This window comes from Trichomycterus rosablanca, chromosome 8 (assembly GCF_030014385.1).
Source record: "Trichomycterus rosablanca isolate fTriRos1 chromosome 8, fTriRos1.hap1, whole genome shotgun sequence".
In the NCBI taxonomy this organism is placed as follows: Eukaryota; Metazoa; Chordata; class Actinopteri; order Siluriformes; family Trichomycteridae; genus Trichomycterus; species Trichomycterus rosablanca.
In genome coordinates this window covers 6,044,105-6,059,184 of record NC_085995.1, presented here as the reverse complement: position 1 = coordinate 6,059,184, position 15,080 = coordinate 6,044,105, and the positions used below count along the sequence as shown (strand labels likewise).

Here is a 15,080-nt window from a genome sequence, read left to right as displayed (position 1 = left end):
AGAACATATTTTCTAGCTGAAACACATTTATTATTGCTGTTATATTACTGTAAACTTGACAGCCCTTAATTTTTTATCTCGTTTGTTTATACCTGCATGTAATAATTAATCTTATAGCGAGTTTTAAATCATCTCTTTATTTTAGTATTTTAAATAGTTTGATTAAACTGTACACATGAAGGCTGACGATACGATAATGGTTTTTTGTTTTGCATTGACCTCATTAATATTCATAAAACAACTGTTACCAGATTTGCCTTTCAGTGCAAAATCTGCCTTTTTATTTTTATTTCATTTCTGTTTTGCCTATTTTAATGATAAATAAAGCTTGTTTGATTTTAAAAAGTTCCTTTGAATCAAAACAGTGAATTATTTCAACACCTTGCATTGAGTACTCAAGACTAAATGTAACATGTAAACTTGGTTTATTGTGCATTGATCAAGATGTAACAATTATAGTAAAAATTAGTCTTACTTTTAGGTATATTATTAATTCTTAACATTTTGGGCGCTTGGGTAGACAGCAGTAAAACATGCTAGCCTACTACAGCCAAGATCCAGGGTTCGAATCTCAGCTGTGCTATCAGCTGGTCTTGTGTCCACATAGACATGATTGGCTTTGTCTGAGGAGGTTGAACAACCTAGCCATTGGAAGGTGCACTTCAGCTGTCAATGCGCTCTCAGTACAGGTCCCAAGACTGAATAAAAATAAGGACGGTTGCACCAGGAAGGGGATCTGGCATAAAAGCTGTACCTAATCAAGTACGCAGACCAGAATTAATAGCTGTATCGATGCCTAAAAGAAAATGGGTACAGCCAAAAATTAAGAATTCACATTTTAATGTTCTAGCAGCATGATTAGCATGTGCCACATAGTTCCAGGCAATCCATTCTGCAACGTGGATGAATACACGATTGTTCTATAGTTAAAGTCCTACTTCCTTTTCAGTACATTAATAAAAGCCTCTTTTGGGACGTCGATGTTTCCGATGCGTCTCATCTTCTTCTTGCCCTCTGCTTGCTTTTTCAACAGCTTCATTTTCCGTGTGATATCTCCACCGTACTGTTAAAATCAGCACAACACCAGTCAGTACAATGTACAAACGAATCAGGAACATTTGGTCTATGAGGTAAAAAAAAAAAAAAAGATACTTACACATTTGGCTAGAACATTCTTCCGGTATGCTTTGATCCTGATGGAATGAGGAAACAAATGTAAATTTGTTTATCATACAACAATATATCATACAACCTCTCAGCTTTTTTAAAAAGAAACATCAATACTCACGTTTCCCTGGCGATGACTTTGCTCCCAATGGCTGCCTGCACAACAATCTCAAACATTTGTCTGGGAATGGATTCCTTCAGCCTCTCACACATGGCTTTTCCTATGCTATAGCCCCGCTCTCTGAAACATTACACCCATTTATTCACAATAACAGCTCAGACAGAAAGATGTAGACCACAAGTGCGAATGCATAGCATGTCAAAAAAAAATTTGACTAGTTTCTTCTAATTGACCATTAGTTAATGGCTAACCCCATCTAGAACCTCTGAGATGAACTGGAACAAGATCTGTAAACTGGCCTTCCCATCCAAAAATTAAAACTGGACCTCACTAATACTCTTGTGGTAAATGGAAAGAATTCCCTGCAGGCATATTCCAAAATGTAGTGAAAGGGCTTTGAAGAAGTATTGAGTCAGTTATAGTAGCAAATGAGGACCAACTTCTATATACCTAAATAATAATTGTGTTAATCTGGTCCCACTGTGGTTTACAAGATGTAACGTAAAGCCACCAAGAGGGGTGTTTGTGTACAAGTGCATTTTGTGTTTATGTGCTTGTTTAAATTAATTAATTTAATTATTATTATTTTTCTCTGCGACTCATTTTTTTGGCTGGTGACCCACCCAAGGGTCATGACCCAGGGTTTGAAAAACCACTGGAGTTCCTCCATACTGAACTGATTAAACCATGTCTTTATAGACCTTGCTTTTTGCAAGGCACAGGCATGCTGAAACAGGCAAGTGTCTTCCCTAAAGTGTTACTACAAAATGATGCATATAATTAATCTGTTAACAGGCGTGACGAAAACACCTACACATAATGTATAGAAGAAGAGTCCACATACTTTTGGCCATAAGTGTATCTTACTTGTGAACTATAGTGGTGAGCTCCTCCACCGGTCTTCCATTGAGCAGGAAATCGATCTTAATCAGTTCAGCTGGTTCATAGCCAGCGTCTTCATAATCTAAGCTAAAGAAAGGAAATTGCATTGTGGTGTGAAAATGCTGAATCAGAACTAAGTGGCAGTTTAATTCTCTGTAAGAACACAAATACACCACTTTTATCTTTAAATCTGCTTAAGAGTTCATCAGTACCGTTACCTAGCATAGCCCGACGACATGGATTTTAGCTCGTCATAGAAATCCACTACGATTTCATTCAGCGGAAACTGGTACTGCATCATCACTCGATGATCGTCAATGTACACCATGTTCTTCTGAACAGCTCTGCGGCTCTAGATGCAACCAAGAAGCGACTATATTTAGATCCACTGCCTTAGATAAAAGACAAACTACACACTTTCTGTTAATGAAAAAATATCAGAATAAACTATAAAAAACAATATTCAATAACTGTCAGGTAACATAGCACAAGATCAAAATCAAAGTGACACAAAAAAACAACAAAAGCAATTTAGAAGGAAATGAAACTCTGACTGGTGCTTGGGCACTGATGCTGAGCTCTGGGTTTGAATCTTGGTGCTATCAGCTGTCCAGGCATCTAAACAGACATGACTGGAAATGACAGCGAGTGGATGAATGGCTTGCACCCAGGCAAAAGCAGATGATGGAAAATAGCAAAAAGAACCACACATGCTCAGGTACGTTTTCGCCCTTGTCTGGTAGCTTATCGCTACTTTTGTTCAGTTTTACCAGAGCCAGTTTGTCATAAACATCACACAGAAAGGACCTGGACCGCTTCATCTGGGAATCGAACCTCAGACCTTCTTGCTGTGAGGCAACAGTGCTACCCACCAAGCCACCCATGATCCAATACATATAGTATTTGAAAACAAAAAACAAAACACCCTAACTTGTGCTGCTGTGTTTGTAACAGAACTAGTAACATAAAAGCTTGACTTTAAACTGACATAACTGTTTTGGGTTTTTTTTGGCCAATAAAGTCGACAGCTTATAAGTTTGTCGATGAGGCCTGGGTTGTAGTTAATTAAATGTAACTAATTAAAAAAGCCTATGTGTGTGTTCAAGATTTTATTTTATTACTCAAGTCCCATTAATTACGCAGCCCTAAATAAATCTACATGGACATTTCAACTCATTAATCAAGAGAAAAGTAAACGCTTGAAATATTTGATCGTTCTATGTGGAAAGTAAATTTGTAAAATTTTGAAAGTAAAAACACAATCTGCTAATTACATTTCAACAACTATGAATGTGTATTTTTTTCAAGACGGTGTCAGATATACCTGACAGAGGCTCATGATTTGGCCTGTGAAGTCATCAGGGGAGATAATAGTTCCTATGACCATGGGTTCCTGGTACTCCAGCACTTGAGTCTTTTCAGGGAACTGAGCTGGGTTTACAATGGTCACCACCTCTTCTCCATACTCCTAAACAGTAACACACATTAATATGATTAATCCACATTCTATACTGTTGCCCTGAAACTGTTCAACTCATCATGAAGTGTAGATTCATACCTTTATAAGTTTAGGAGAGGCCAAAACAGCTTTGTATGGCACTGTGGGTGCTGTGACTATAACGGAGGCATTATACTCCTGCTCCAGACGCTGGTTAAAGACCTCCATGTGTAACAGACCCAGAAAGCCCAGCCTGAAATAAAAAGCACCAGATACGCCATGTGAGTAGAATTATTGTTGGTGTCAATATAACACTGTTGAAACACTGTGCTAATGATATGTAAATGTGAATAAATTTTTTTTCCAACCCCACCTCCAGCCAGCCCCTAAAGCCAGACTGCTGTCTCTCTGCACTGTCACACTGGAGTCATTAAGAGTGAGTTTCTCCACAGCACTGCGCAGAGATGGATACTCCGACTGGTCTGTAGGGTATATACCTACAACAGAAACAGACACATTTACTACCAGGTAAGTAATCATGCTTAAATAATGAACTGAGTTTGTTATACAAACCCTAAACTGCTGTTTATATGTCAAAATATTTTGTATTTTCTTTTCTCACTGTTCATTTTACCTACATCTACACACATACAGTAGCGTCTTTTAATCCCTTCATTTTTTGAGGTCCAAAAGTGTTCCTTGAATTAATCGTAAGCTATTGTATTTATTACACTTCTTTTTGTTTGCACTGTTTATATTGTTTGCATTTGTGTTCTATGCAAACAACACTTAACAAAATGGCAATTTTACACAATCCCATATCAGTATCTTGGGATGTCCTTGTAAATAAAATAAAAAAACTACCTTAACGACAAGCTAAATTGATTAGTATAAAACATGCAAAAAAAAAAATAGCTGATCTATTCTAAAACTATGTTGGATCGATTTATAACAATGATACCTGCAAACACCATGGATTTAGCAGGTTTGAAGCCTGGCAGTGGCTCCACAGGCTGTTTTTGGAGATAAAATGTGTCACCAATCTGTGCATCCTTCACTTCCTTCATGCCAGCTATTACATAGCCCACCTGCCCTGCATAGCTGGGATTAAGAGTCAGATTAAAAGTCAGATTAAGAGCATCAAAAATAGTCAATAGTTTACAGAAACGTTGATTTATGCAAATTTTAAAGGTATTAAGGTAAACTTTTATTAATAGAGTTCTAGAGATAATATGATTACTGGCAAAAAAAACTAAACCTAAATACACAACAGTATGAGATAAAAAAGAAAATCCAATATTGAGATTTTATTAATATAGTAAATTGAGGAAAGTTGTGATTATTTGTTATTTATTATACGTACTTTTAGTGCATACATCCACTTCATATTAACAGTCAAGGTCTAATGTAATAACTGTATTAATATAAATGAAATATGTATTTATAAGCATGAAAAAGTATAACTATTAAAACAAGACATTAATACTTTGTTCCAAAGCTGTTGTTAGTAATTAAAGCTTTGAAATAATTAGCTTTCAACATTGTTGTGATTCAGTTTTGACCCATTCTTTTTGGCAAATCATTTTTTGGTGGTGTGTAAGATTTCAGCACAACTTGGATGGCAGAAAAGAAAGGTATATAGTATATAAAACCACATAAAACTTCAAATCAAATCAAAGTGTATCTTTTATGTTGTATCTTTTGAAATGAAGACTTGAAATAAAGCAGGATTTCTTACAGTTTTTCAGTAGGGTGTTCATCTGGCCTCAGCACTCCCAATTCATTAACCTCGTAAGTCTTTCCCAGGTGGGCAGAGACAATTCTGTCCCCCTTACAGACCTGACCACCAAAGACAGCAATGTTGGCTATCACACCTCTGTAGTGGTCAAATGTAGAGTCAAAGACCAGAGCTTTAAACGGTTCTTCAACTTTAGCTGTGGGACTATAAAAAACGACAATTTTGAGAATATGCATTACGTCAAATGTAGCTTCAAGGACAAACATTTGTGAGAAACATACTTAAAAGACTGCAATATTACAAGTGTATAAGTGTAAAATGAGCTAACAGACATGCTACTTAATAAACAACAGATAAATGATAACTAATTTGAATTAAGAAAAAAATAATAATTTTATGCATAATAAAAACAATAAAATAATAATTTTGTTATTTTGAAACACTAGAATTTTACTAGAAAGAAGGGCTGCAACAACTAATCTACCAAGTCATTTATATGTATTATTAAAAAAAGATGCTGCTGATATTTATTAGTGAATATTTGGTCTACTTTTGACTTTATAATGACATTGCTGTATACAGTATAAAACCGCTGAGGAATAGTTTTAGCTCCGCTAGCAATAACCGAATCCCAAATTCTCCTCTATGATGTTCTAACATACACAACACAGGGTACAACAGTTGTTGCTTCTCCACACTATGTAGTGTATGTAGTGTAGTAGCAAAGTAAAGTCATTTTAATTCTGTTTTGACAGCAATTAACAGTAGCATAAACAGGTTTTACAGTCATTTAGACCAAAAACCTGAAGAGAGATCATGTCATCTGTGTGGAAGAAGACGGTGAAGGAGATGAAGGAGATGAAGACGGTGAAGGAGGTGAAGGAGATGAAGACGGTGAAGGAGAGGAGTAAGATCGTAAAAACAACGTACAGTATCTTAAAAACAAATCCAATAAAACCAGTTCAGGTTGTAAAGCTTCATAAGTTGCCGACATGAATGCGCAGTAGAAGTGCGACGCCTCTCGATGAACCATGATCATAACAGCTGGGTATTGTGTTAAGTTTGAGTTTTTTATTCCTAAGTTGTTTAATAATTATCCTTCACAACCAAACTAATCAATACAAACTCGAAATCTATTGAAAAATTTAATAGTGAATGTAGATCTAAATGTATTGAATCATTACTACTACTACCCTGAATCATTAAAAAAGTTGGTTTTATTAATAAGGTAAATAGACATTTAATTATAAAAAAATTTTCTTTGCAGATATTTAATTATTTCAATATCAGGCACAAATACAATAAGAAATAATGCCTTTAATGCAGTTGTGTCCAACCTTATCCAGAAAGGACTGATGTGACTGCAGGTTTTCGTACCAACCATAGAAGCTACAGCTAATAAGTTATAAGCAACTCATAATTCATTTGCAGAGCTAGACTGATTAATTATGTGAAATTAGATGATGCTCACATCTGGTTGTTAGGAAACCTAAAGTCACAACAGTACCTTATAGGTAAGAAAAGCAACCCTTGCTTTAAAGTTTTGTACTTACGGAGGTATTCTTCTCACCACTTCTTGGAGAACTTGATCCACATTTGTGCCTAATTTTGCAGAAATCTAAGAATCATACACAAAAACATTCAAACATGGTACCAACAAAAACAAACCTGTATCCAAACCTTTTCATTATAATTTATACTTACTCTGATGCATTCCTCCTTTGGAATGTCAAACATCTTTTCAATTTGTTTTTCCACTCTGTCAGGGTCTGCATTTTTTAAGTCAATCTTACGGCAAAATAAGAAAAACATTAATAGAATGTCCTAACAGCCTAATAACAGACTGAAATCGTTTTAAGTATGTACTTACTTTATTTATAACGGGTATGATGGTTAACTGAGATTCAAAAGCCAAGTAGAAGTTTGCCACAGTTTGTGCCTGGATTCCCTTTAGTTGTGACAAACATAAGAAAATGTCAACTGTTACAAATCTGTTGTCATAATCAGTGCATCTAATACCATATAAAACATCATCTTCATGGACAGTTTTCTGTTCATAAATGTTAGAAAAGGTAAGAGATTATGAAACAACATAATGGGCAGTACAAAACTACAAAATCAGATCTACCTGATTTGCATCTACAATGAGCAACACTCCTTGGCAAGCTGATATTGAGCGAGACACCTCATAGCTGAAGTCAACATGGCCCTAAACACACACACAGAGCTTTGAAATAAACTGGAAAATCAATTACATTATGGCATTTAGCAGACACTTTTATCCAAAGTAATGTACAGTTGTGACTGAATAAGATGCAAGCAATTAAGGGTTAAGGTCCTTATTTGGTGACAGAACTGACACCCTTCTGATTACTAGTCCAATACATGAATCACTAAACTACAACTGCCTTATTAATTGAGGGTTTCTTGACCAACACCAGAGTCCAGCCATACAAATTCTCTTTTGAATGAATGAGCACAAAGTCCCACGGACATATTTAAAAGTCTTGTGAGAAGCTTGTAGAGTGACCTATATGTGATCTATTCAGATTGAATTCAGGTTCAAGAAAATAAACAAAATAACAGATTCTTGTTTTTATTGCATTTTACACAATGTCCCAACATTTCCAGAAATAGAATTTGCATATTACACATGGAACAGTCCTGAAATGCAGCAGTTAAAGTATAGTTTAAAATGTAATGTATTCCTTTCACTACAATATTAATGTGTAATAGTGTGTATAGTGTGTTTAGCTGGTATAACTATAATGTTCTTGCTGTGGTTCTGACCGGTGTGTCGATGAGATTGAGCAGGTACATCTGTCCCTCATGCTGATAGAACAGAGATGCTGTTTGAGCCTTCACTGTAATCCCTCTCTCTCTTTCAACCTGCAGTTTATCCAGTACCTGCTTATTCCTCTCAGTCTTTGCAATGGCACCTGCACAAAACAAAATTATAAAAAAAATGTAAAGTGTATTATAAAAGTGAATTATGCACACTATATAGCCAAAAGTATGTGGACACCTGATCATCAGCTTGTTGGACACCCCATTCCAAATCCATGAGCGGTAATACAGATGCAATCAGAAATAGTCAACCTCCCAAAGAAAATTAGGATCTACTGTATAACAATAAATCATTTGTAAGGTCAGGTACTTATGAATGAGAAGGTTTGACTTGCAATCAGTGTTCAAATTCATTGAGGACAAGGCTTTGTGCAGGGCACTATATAGTTCCTCTTTAACAAACATGTTGAACCTTTAACTTTGTGGTGGAACAGGAAAGAGCCTTTCCCAAACTGTTGCAACAAAGTTCTTAGCATACAATTTTGAAATTTATACATCTGGTTAGCAAAGGGCTGAAACCACAGAACGTAATAATTAGAAGGGGTGTCCACATTCTTTTGGCCTTATAGTGTACCTTAAATTGAGTGCCATCATGGTAAGGTTGGTGTAAAGTGATCGGTGAAGCAGTGGACGACACAATCCACCTGTCATCTCCAGCAGTCTGTCAGCGAGGGTGCTTTTCCCATGGTCAATATGAGCGATGATGCTGAAGTTTCTGATTCTGTCAACAGGGAACTTTGACATGTCCATATTCTGCTGGGAAAAAATTGAAAGTTGACTGTAAACACATTCTAATTTATGAACAATGATTTGAACAATACAAGTATGTACATATGAATTTATGTACATATCACATTAAAACCACATTTTTGTAATTTTATCCCTAGACAGGCCGTTGTAGCCTAGTGGTTAAAGTACTGGACTAGTCAAAATGTCGTTGGTTTAAGTCCCATTACTGCCAGGTTGTCAGTGTTGGGCCCTTGAGCAAGGCCCTTAACCCCCAATTGCTTAGACAAAATACTGTCACAGTACTATAAGTCTCTTTGAATAAAAGAGTCTGCTAAATGCCAAAAATGTAAATGTATTATGTGTAAAAGATACAAAACATCATTGGGGTTATGGTCAGGACCTGTAAAGACCACTGAAGTTTATCAAACCATTAGACCTTGCTGATGCCAGGGGGCAAATCATCCTGGAACAAGACATTTTAAATGGCCTACGATACATTTTTGTCCCATCAGTAATTAGTAGGGGTGTCAACATACTTTTGGTAATATAATGTACTCTATTTTCATGACTAAATCGAGTTGCCAAGTGAATAAGTTAATGAAATTCTAACATTAAACAACAATATATTATTTTTATTATGTGCATCTCTGGCGACCCCACATGAGGTCCAGACCACAGGGTTGGGAACCGGTGATGGTGGTAGGTCTAATGGAGATTCATTTGGGATTCAAGAATCATTTACCTTCTCAGCAGATGAGCTGAGCTCCCTCACACAGCATGTAGCTGAGATACAGCCCGTCTTCATCCATCTGTGTCTGATCAGTGTGAAGGACTCAGTGCAGCCATGATTTCTTCTCTTAATCCTGCAGACTTTAACATCACGGAGGAGACCGGCTAATGATAAACCAGGACTGAGGAATCTCAGTAACAGCTGCATTGCACCCTGTGAGCTAACGGCTAAGCTAAAGGCTAAACTCACTCACAGGCTAAAGCTTTATACAGCTTTCTTGGTTTGGTATACATTTGTGCTTTTATTAAGCTATAACTGAGACACGGCTTCGACTATTCCGGGATAAAAGTAATCCCCAGACTATTCCGAATGATATGTTTAGGGAGATTCAGTCGTGTTTACAGGACGTCGCCATGTTAAGGTTATGTGTGGTACTTTAGTGGAGTGAAAGAGTCACTAGCTGAAACAATAACACCACCTGCTGTAATGGAGAGAGAATTCACATCAGAAATACAGTATATTAACATTTGCATCTAAAACCAAAAATATTTAAGTTCTCTCATCTTCACCTAAATAAAACATCTAGATAATTTAATAATTTATTACTTTTGAAACTGATGTGAATAGTACAGTATGATCATCACCACCATCATCATGTAGACATCACTACTTTGTTTATATTATCTTCATATTACATCCACATACAGTACATGTCTTAAATGTAAATTGTGAAAAACTTGGAGGTCAATGGATTTACATACATTTCTGTGGTCTAAAATTTATTCCCCCCTTTAAATGTTGCATTTTATAAGTTGCATTATACATTATACTACAAAGTGTTCTCTCCCCAGCTAACAGGGAACGTTCCCACAACTTTCACTAACGTTACGTGAAAGTTCTCCTAATGTTATGAGCAAACGTTCTCACAATAACGTTAATAGAACGTTCTATAAACGTTACGTGACCTTGATAAATATTCTGTTCAATGTGTATAAGCATGGGCGATTTAATGCATGGGCTTACCTGGGCTTCAGCCTAATTTTGAACAAAAGATACTTATAAGTCAATGGCACTACATACATATTTGTGTCCTGTTAAATTGTTTTTTTTTTAATATGACAAGTTACATTATACTACAAAGCCACAAGTGTTCTTTGGGACTCAAGGCAGAGAAAATCATGACATTTCATAAAAAAATTTTTTAAATCAGTGTTTGGCCCCTTAAGTTCCTGTGTTGGGCTTGTCTGCTTAACGATAGGCATACCACCTTTTTCCTCGTTCAGGTTTCAATTTGTGTTTTATAAACAATAATACACATCTGTTGCTTTTGGGTTCCAATGTCATTCCTGTTCCACACGGTGTCACCCTACACCCAGATCATGCTTCAGCAAAAGCGATGAGGAGAGATCATGATTACCATGGCAACATGACAGCCCACTCATGGTCCCACTAAGTAAGTCCCAGTGAAAATTGCCCAGATAAGAAATCAAATTAAATATCTCTCTATAGCTTTGATGCTTAATGGCTGTATGGCTATGTACACTTGTGGAACCTCTCCAAGGCAACACTTCTTGAGTGATGTGAAGGATGTACGAAGAGTCTTTAAAGCTTCTATGTATTGCTGTTCTGTGACATTTTGGAGAATTGTGTGCTTCCAACTACGTGGCAGCAATTAGGAAATAAAGCATGTTGGCAATAAAGCATTTTATTTATGAATAGCCTGCACAAACCCTGATCTAAACCCCATCCAGAACCTTAGTGATGAACAGAGAGAAATAAGGTACAAAAAATCTCAAGAGCTTCTATTTTTATGAACTAATGCTCTTGTGCTGTTGGCAAATGTAAAGTTTTATGTTGCTACCTGACAATAACAGATTACCAAACTACGTATATATTATATATAAATGATTTTATACTTAAGACGAGAAGAGAATGTGTGTGGACAACATTATCAATTGTGTTGTGAGTTGCATCACTTTTATAAGCTGCCACATTTACAAAAAATATAGTTTGTCAATTTTCTGTCTTGTTCAGATTTTCCTGATCAACTGTAAGTGCTGCTATTTTGGCCACACAAAATCATTTGGGTTCCACTTTCTGTCCATAATATTCTGGAGAGTGGTGAGTTTCCAACTATGTGTCAGCAGTGTGTGTTGTAAAATGTAACTGATTTTTCTGCATAGATCTCATAATCTCAACTCAATTCAGAACATTTGAGTTAAATTGGAGCACTGACTGCAAGCCAGGCATTATTATTCATCAACGGTGGACGTCATTTTGCTTGTGTGGTGCAATGGTAACAACTCTCTGCAGTCAGGTTCCTATATTCATTAGAATTTTTCTTAGATGAGTTTAGGTTGGTACAGCAGCATAATGAGAACATCCTTAGGTCAAAACCCATCTGCTGAATGAGGTATTCAGGAAGCACATTTGGATGTAACGTTCATACATTTGGCCATGAAGAGTAGTCTTATTCACAGACTAATGACGTCTCAGACTTTTCTTTAAGTATAATACTTGCACACTTTACAGTGTCTGTACAGTGTCTGAGTTGGTGATGCCTTTTAACTCCATATTGACTTACATCAAACTGAATTTAGACGTAATGCGATAAACTGAACTTATTTTAGTAGTTGTCCCAAGAGTCAGTCAATGTTATTCCAGGAACCTGCAGAAGAGTTGTATTTTTAAATTCTGGTTAAACTCTGTTTTTTTTATTCTGTTGTATTGACATGAATCAATGACATAAGGTCTTTAAGATGGTTGTTAAAATACCATTATATGAACTTTTTCTTCCCAATAATGTGTGTACTGATAATTGTTTTATAGCTTTAGGTAATAAAATGGAATCTGTTTTCCACTGAAAAATGACACACTATAATATTAAACTATAATATTAAACTTAAAAATTAGAACTGCAGTTAAGTGATAATAATCATGCAAGTATAGGAAAAAAACTAAGCCTTATTTTTTATTTTATTTGCATAGCATTACATCTTGAAACCATCATTTTTTACTGTTTATATCAGAACCTGACATTAGGTCTCACAGTAATGAACTCACCAGCATACAGTAAAGCACAAAAGTCTGTAGAAAAGGGATACAGAATACGACCCATTTATCATACTGCAGCTGACAGGCTTGATTAAATTCTCAAATGAGTCACCACCAGTCAAACACTTACATGCTATTGAAATATAGTAAATTACATTTATGGCAGTTAGCAGATACTTTTATCCAAAGCAAGCTACAATTGCAACTTATACATTGCAAGCAACTGAGTATTAAGGATCTTCTGATTATTAGTCCTATCACTGCCCACATCACAACTCGCAGGACTTGGTGAAGATTGGGCAGTAAAAGTGGTGATGATACAGTCACTAGGCAGAACGTAACCAGTGCTTGAGTTCAATAAATATGACTCTAGTCTTGTCTGAATAGCATCTGGCCAGGCAAAAAGCACTAAACTGGGCTCTTAGTATGAAAAGCTCTTGGTGGCTTTTTAGCTGTCAGTGATGGAAGAAGAAAGGCATGTGCCAGACACACAGCAGGGATGATTGGAGCTCAGAGAATTTGAAGCGCTGTAATAATCAGTGTGCAATTCAGGGCTTCACAAGCTGGAGCATAAAATGCATGAAGTATTTTGCAGTGTGTGGAGCCAGACAGAGGCTGTTTTTACCCAATGCATCTAGTTAATTAGGTTTATTTGTGTTGTCACTATATAGGTCAGTAAATTAAAGATATTTCTGAAGCTATCTGGAGTCGGCAGTATTGGCAGTAAATACATGATATAAAACTGGTCATGTTGTATTGTAGGCCTGGTAAAAACTGATTTGAAGAGGTTGAGTTATAACAAAAACTACTGGCTCATTTATCTTTCTCTGAGTCTTATAACATTTTTGGTGATAAATAACATGTTTGGAATTCCCATAGTTAGACTACTTCCCAGAAAAGCTAGAAATTCAGAATTTAATTTAAACAGCTTTTAAAATAAATGATACTTGTTACATTAGTTTAAATGATGTATACTCTTTTTCCCTCAATCATGTAAATATATCATTATATAAACTATTAACAATATTTTTTCTACTTTTTGGCTAAATGTGGCATCTGGCTTTGCAAATAAGACAATAAACACACTAATCAAATGTGTTGGTATTCTCCCAATGACTCAAAAAGTACAGTCGACATAATGGATCTAATAAGATGAGGTGTACAGTTAGAGATTAGAGCTATATTTATTGCATACTGTGTGTTTTGATCACAGGATCACACAGGACTTTTTTTTTTAAGTATTCCACCAGCATTGATGTAAAGATGTTAAATATATCCCAACAACACTACTGCACCTGCTGACAACACAAAATACAATTTATTTAACTTGTTAGTGTCGTTGCAGTGCTGGGATTGGCCCACCATTAACAGAGCTGATAACACATTGTATACCAAACAAATCAAAGTCACATTTAGAGTCCTTTAGGGCAAGCACATTAATACACAGACCTTAGTGCACACTGACGCAACCAGCCATGTACACATATGCATGTTTAAGAAGCACTCCCCCCTTCACCCAAGTCTCTACTTCTTTCTCTGACTCTTATGTCTAAGTGCTGTTGCAGAGCACGAACTATAATACAATCAAGTCTGCTGGCAAACGTTTCCAACGTTCTCTGATTACTGTTAAGCCTTTCCCATGTGCCCCCTGATTAGCCCTTTTTATAGCTACAGTCAAGGTAAAGAGTTCAAAAAGTTACTTTTAAAATTTTGCTCATGGACAGGGTTGGAATAATGGCGTTAAGTTTAGGATGAATCAATTACCTGAACAGGTCAAATGCATCAGATGCATCCTGTGCTTTAATTATGCAAAACGTGTCTAAAACTTAATTGAAACCAATTTGTTGCAATTTGAACTGATAAGACATCGTATAGAAAGGCACACACAGGTCTGTCAGGGCTGACAATTTACACTTCCAGAACAAAAAACAAGGAACATAGATCAGGGTAAAGGTAAAAAAATATTAATCATTAATTTTCAAATGTAAGAAGCTTGGCACAACCTTCATCCTTCTAAAGTTGGCCGTCCCTCCAAATTGGGAATTCAGGCTTAAAAGCTCTTGGTGAGGAAGGTTAAGGAAGTCACTCTAAAGGAGCTGTAAAGGTCCTGTGTAAAGATGGAAGAACCTGTTGGATTGACAACCATCTCTGCAGCACTCCATGAATCAGGCTTCTACTCAACCACTGTTGAGGAAACATAGGGCAGTTCACTTTAAAGTTTGCTGGTAACATGAGGAAAAAAGATTCTTTGGTCTGATTTGATAAAATTGAACTTAAGCACAATGGCTGGTAATAAAAACAGTCACCGCACATGACCTGGTTCAACCATCCAAACTTGAAGAGCTCTTGTTACAATAACTGTAACTCTGACTGA

General features: G+C 36.2%; 1 protein-coding gene across 3 annotated transcripts; it reads right to left on the bottom strand.

The window, feature by feature from the left end:
• Positions 1–408: 408 nt before the first annotated feature.
• On the bottom strand, positions 409–10,067 carry guf1 (GTP binding elongation factor GUF1). Of its 3 annotated transcripts, none has more exons than XM_063000407.1 (17): positions 9,665–10,067; positions 8,838–8,949; positions 8,137–8,285; positions 7,475–7,555; positions 7,217–7,294; positions 7,051–7,134; positions 6,900–6,964; positions 5,347–5,550; positions 4,570–4,709; positions 3,982–4,105; positions 3,729–3,861; positions 3,495–3,638; positions 2,389–2,522; positions 2,156–2,257; positions 1,289–1,408; positions 1,157–1,193; positions 409–1,063 (listed from the first exon to the last, which is right to left on the bottom strand). In XM_063000407.1, the coding sequence occupies exons 1-17, from the start codon at positions 9,857–9,859 to the stop codon at positions 935–937; spliced, it is 2,031 nt and encodes a 676-aa protein (XP_062856477.1). In that variant the 5' UTR covers positions 9,860–10,067; the 3' UTR covers positions 409–934. The 3 variants fall into 3 exon arrangements, with proteins under 3 accessions (XP_062856477.1, XP_062856478.1, XP_062856479.1); XM_063000408.1 differs by having other exon boundaries at positions 8,838–8,946; XM_063000409.1 differs by lacking the exons at positions 8,838–8,949; positions 9,665–10,067 and adding an exon at positions 8,768–8,794.
• Positions 10,068–15,080: the final 5,013 nt, after the last annotated feature.

Excerpts from the sequence above, each read along its gene's own strand:
- guf1 (XM_063000407.1), bottom strand. The coding sequence starts at position 9,859 with ATGCAGCTGTTACTGAGATTCCTCAGTCCTGGTTTATCATTAGCCGGT. Across the intron at positions 7,135-7,216 it reads TCATACCCGTTATAAATAAA|ATTGACTTAAAAAATGCAGA; the intron begins GTAAGTACATAC and ends TTTTGCCGTAAG. Across the intron at positions 1,064-1,156 it reads AGAATGTTCTAGCCAAATGT|TACGGTGGAGATATCACACG; the intron begins GTAAGTATCTTT and ends TGATTTTAACAG.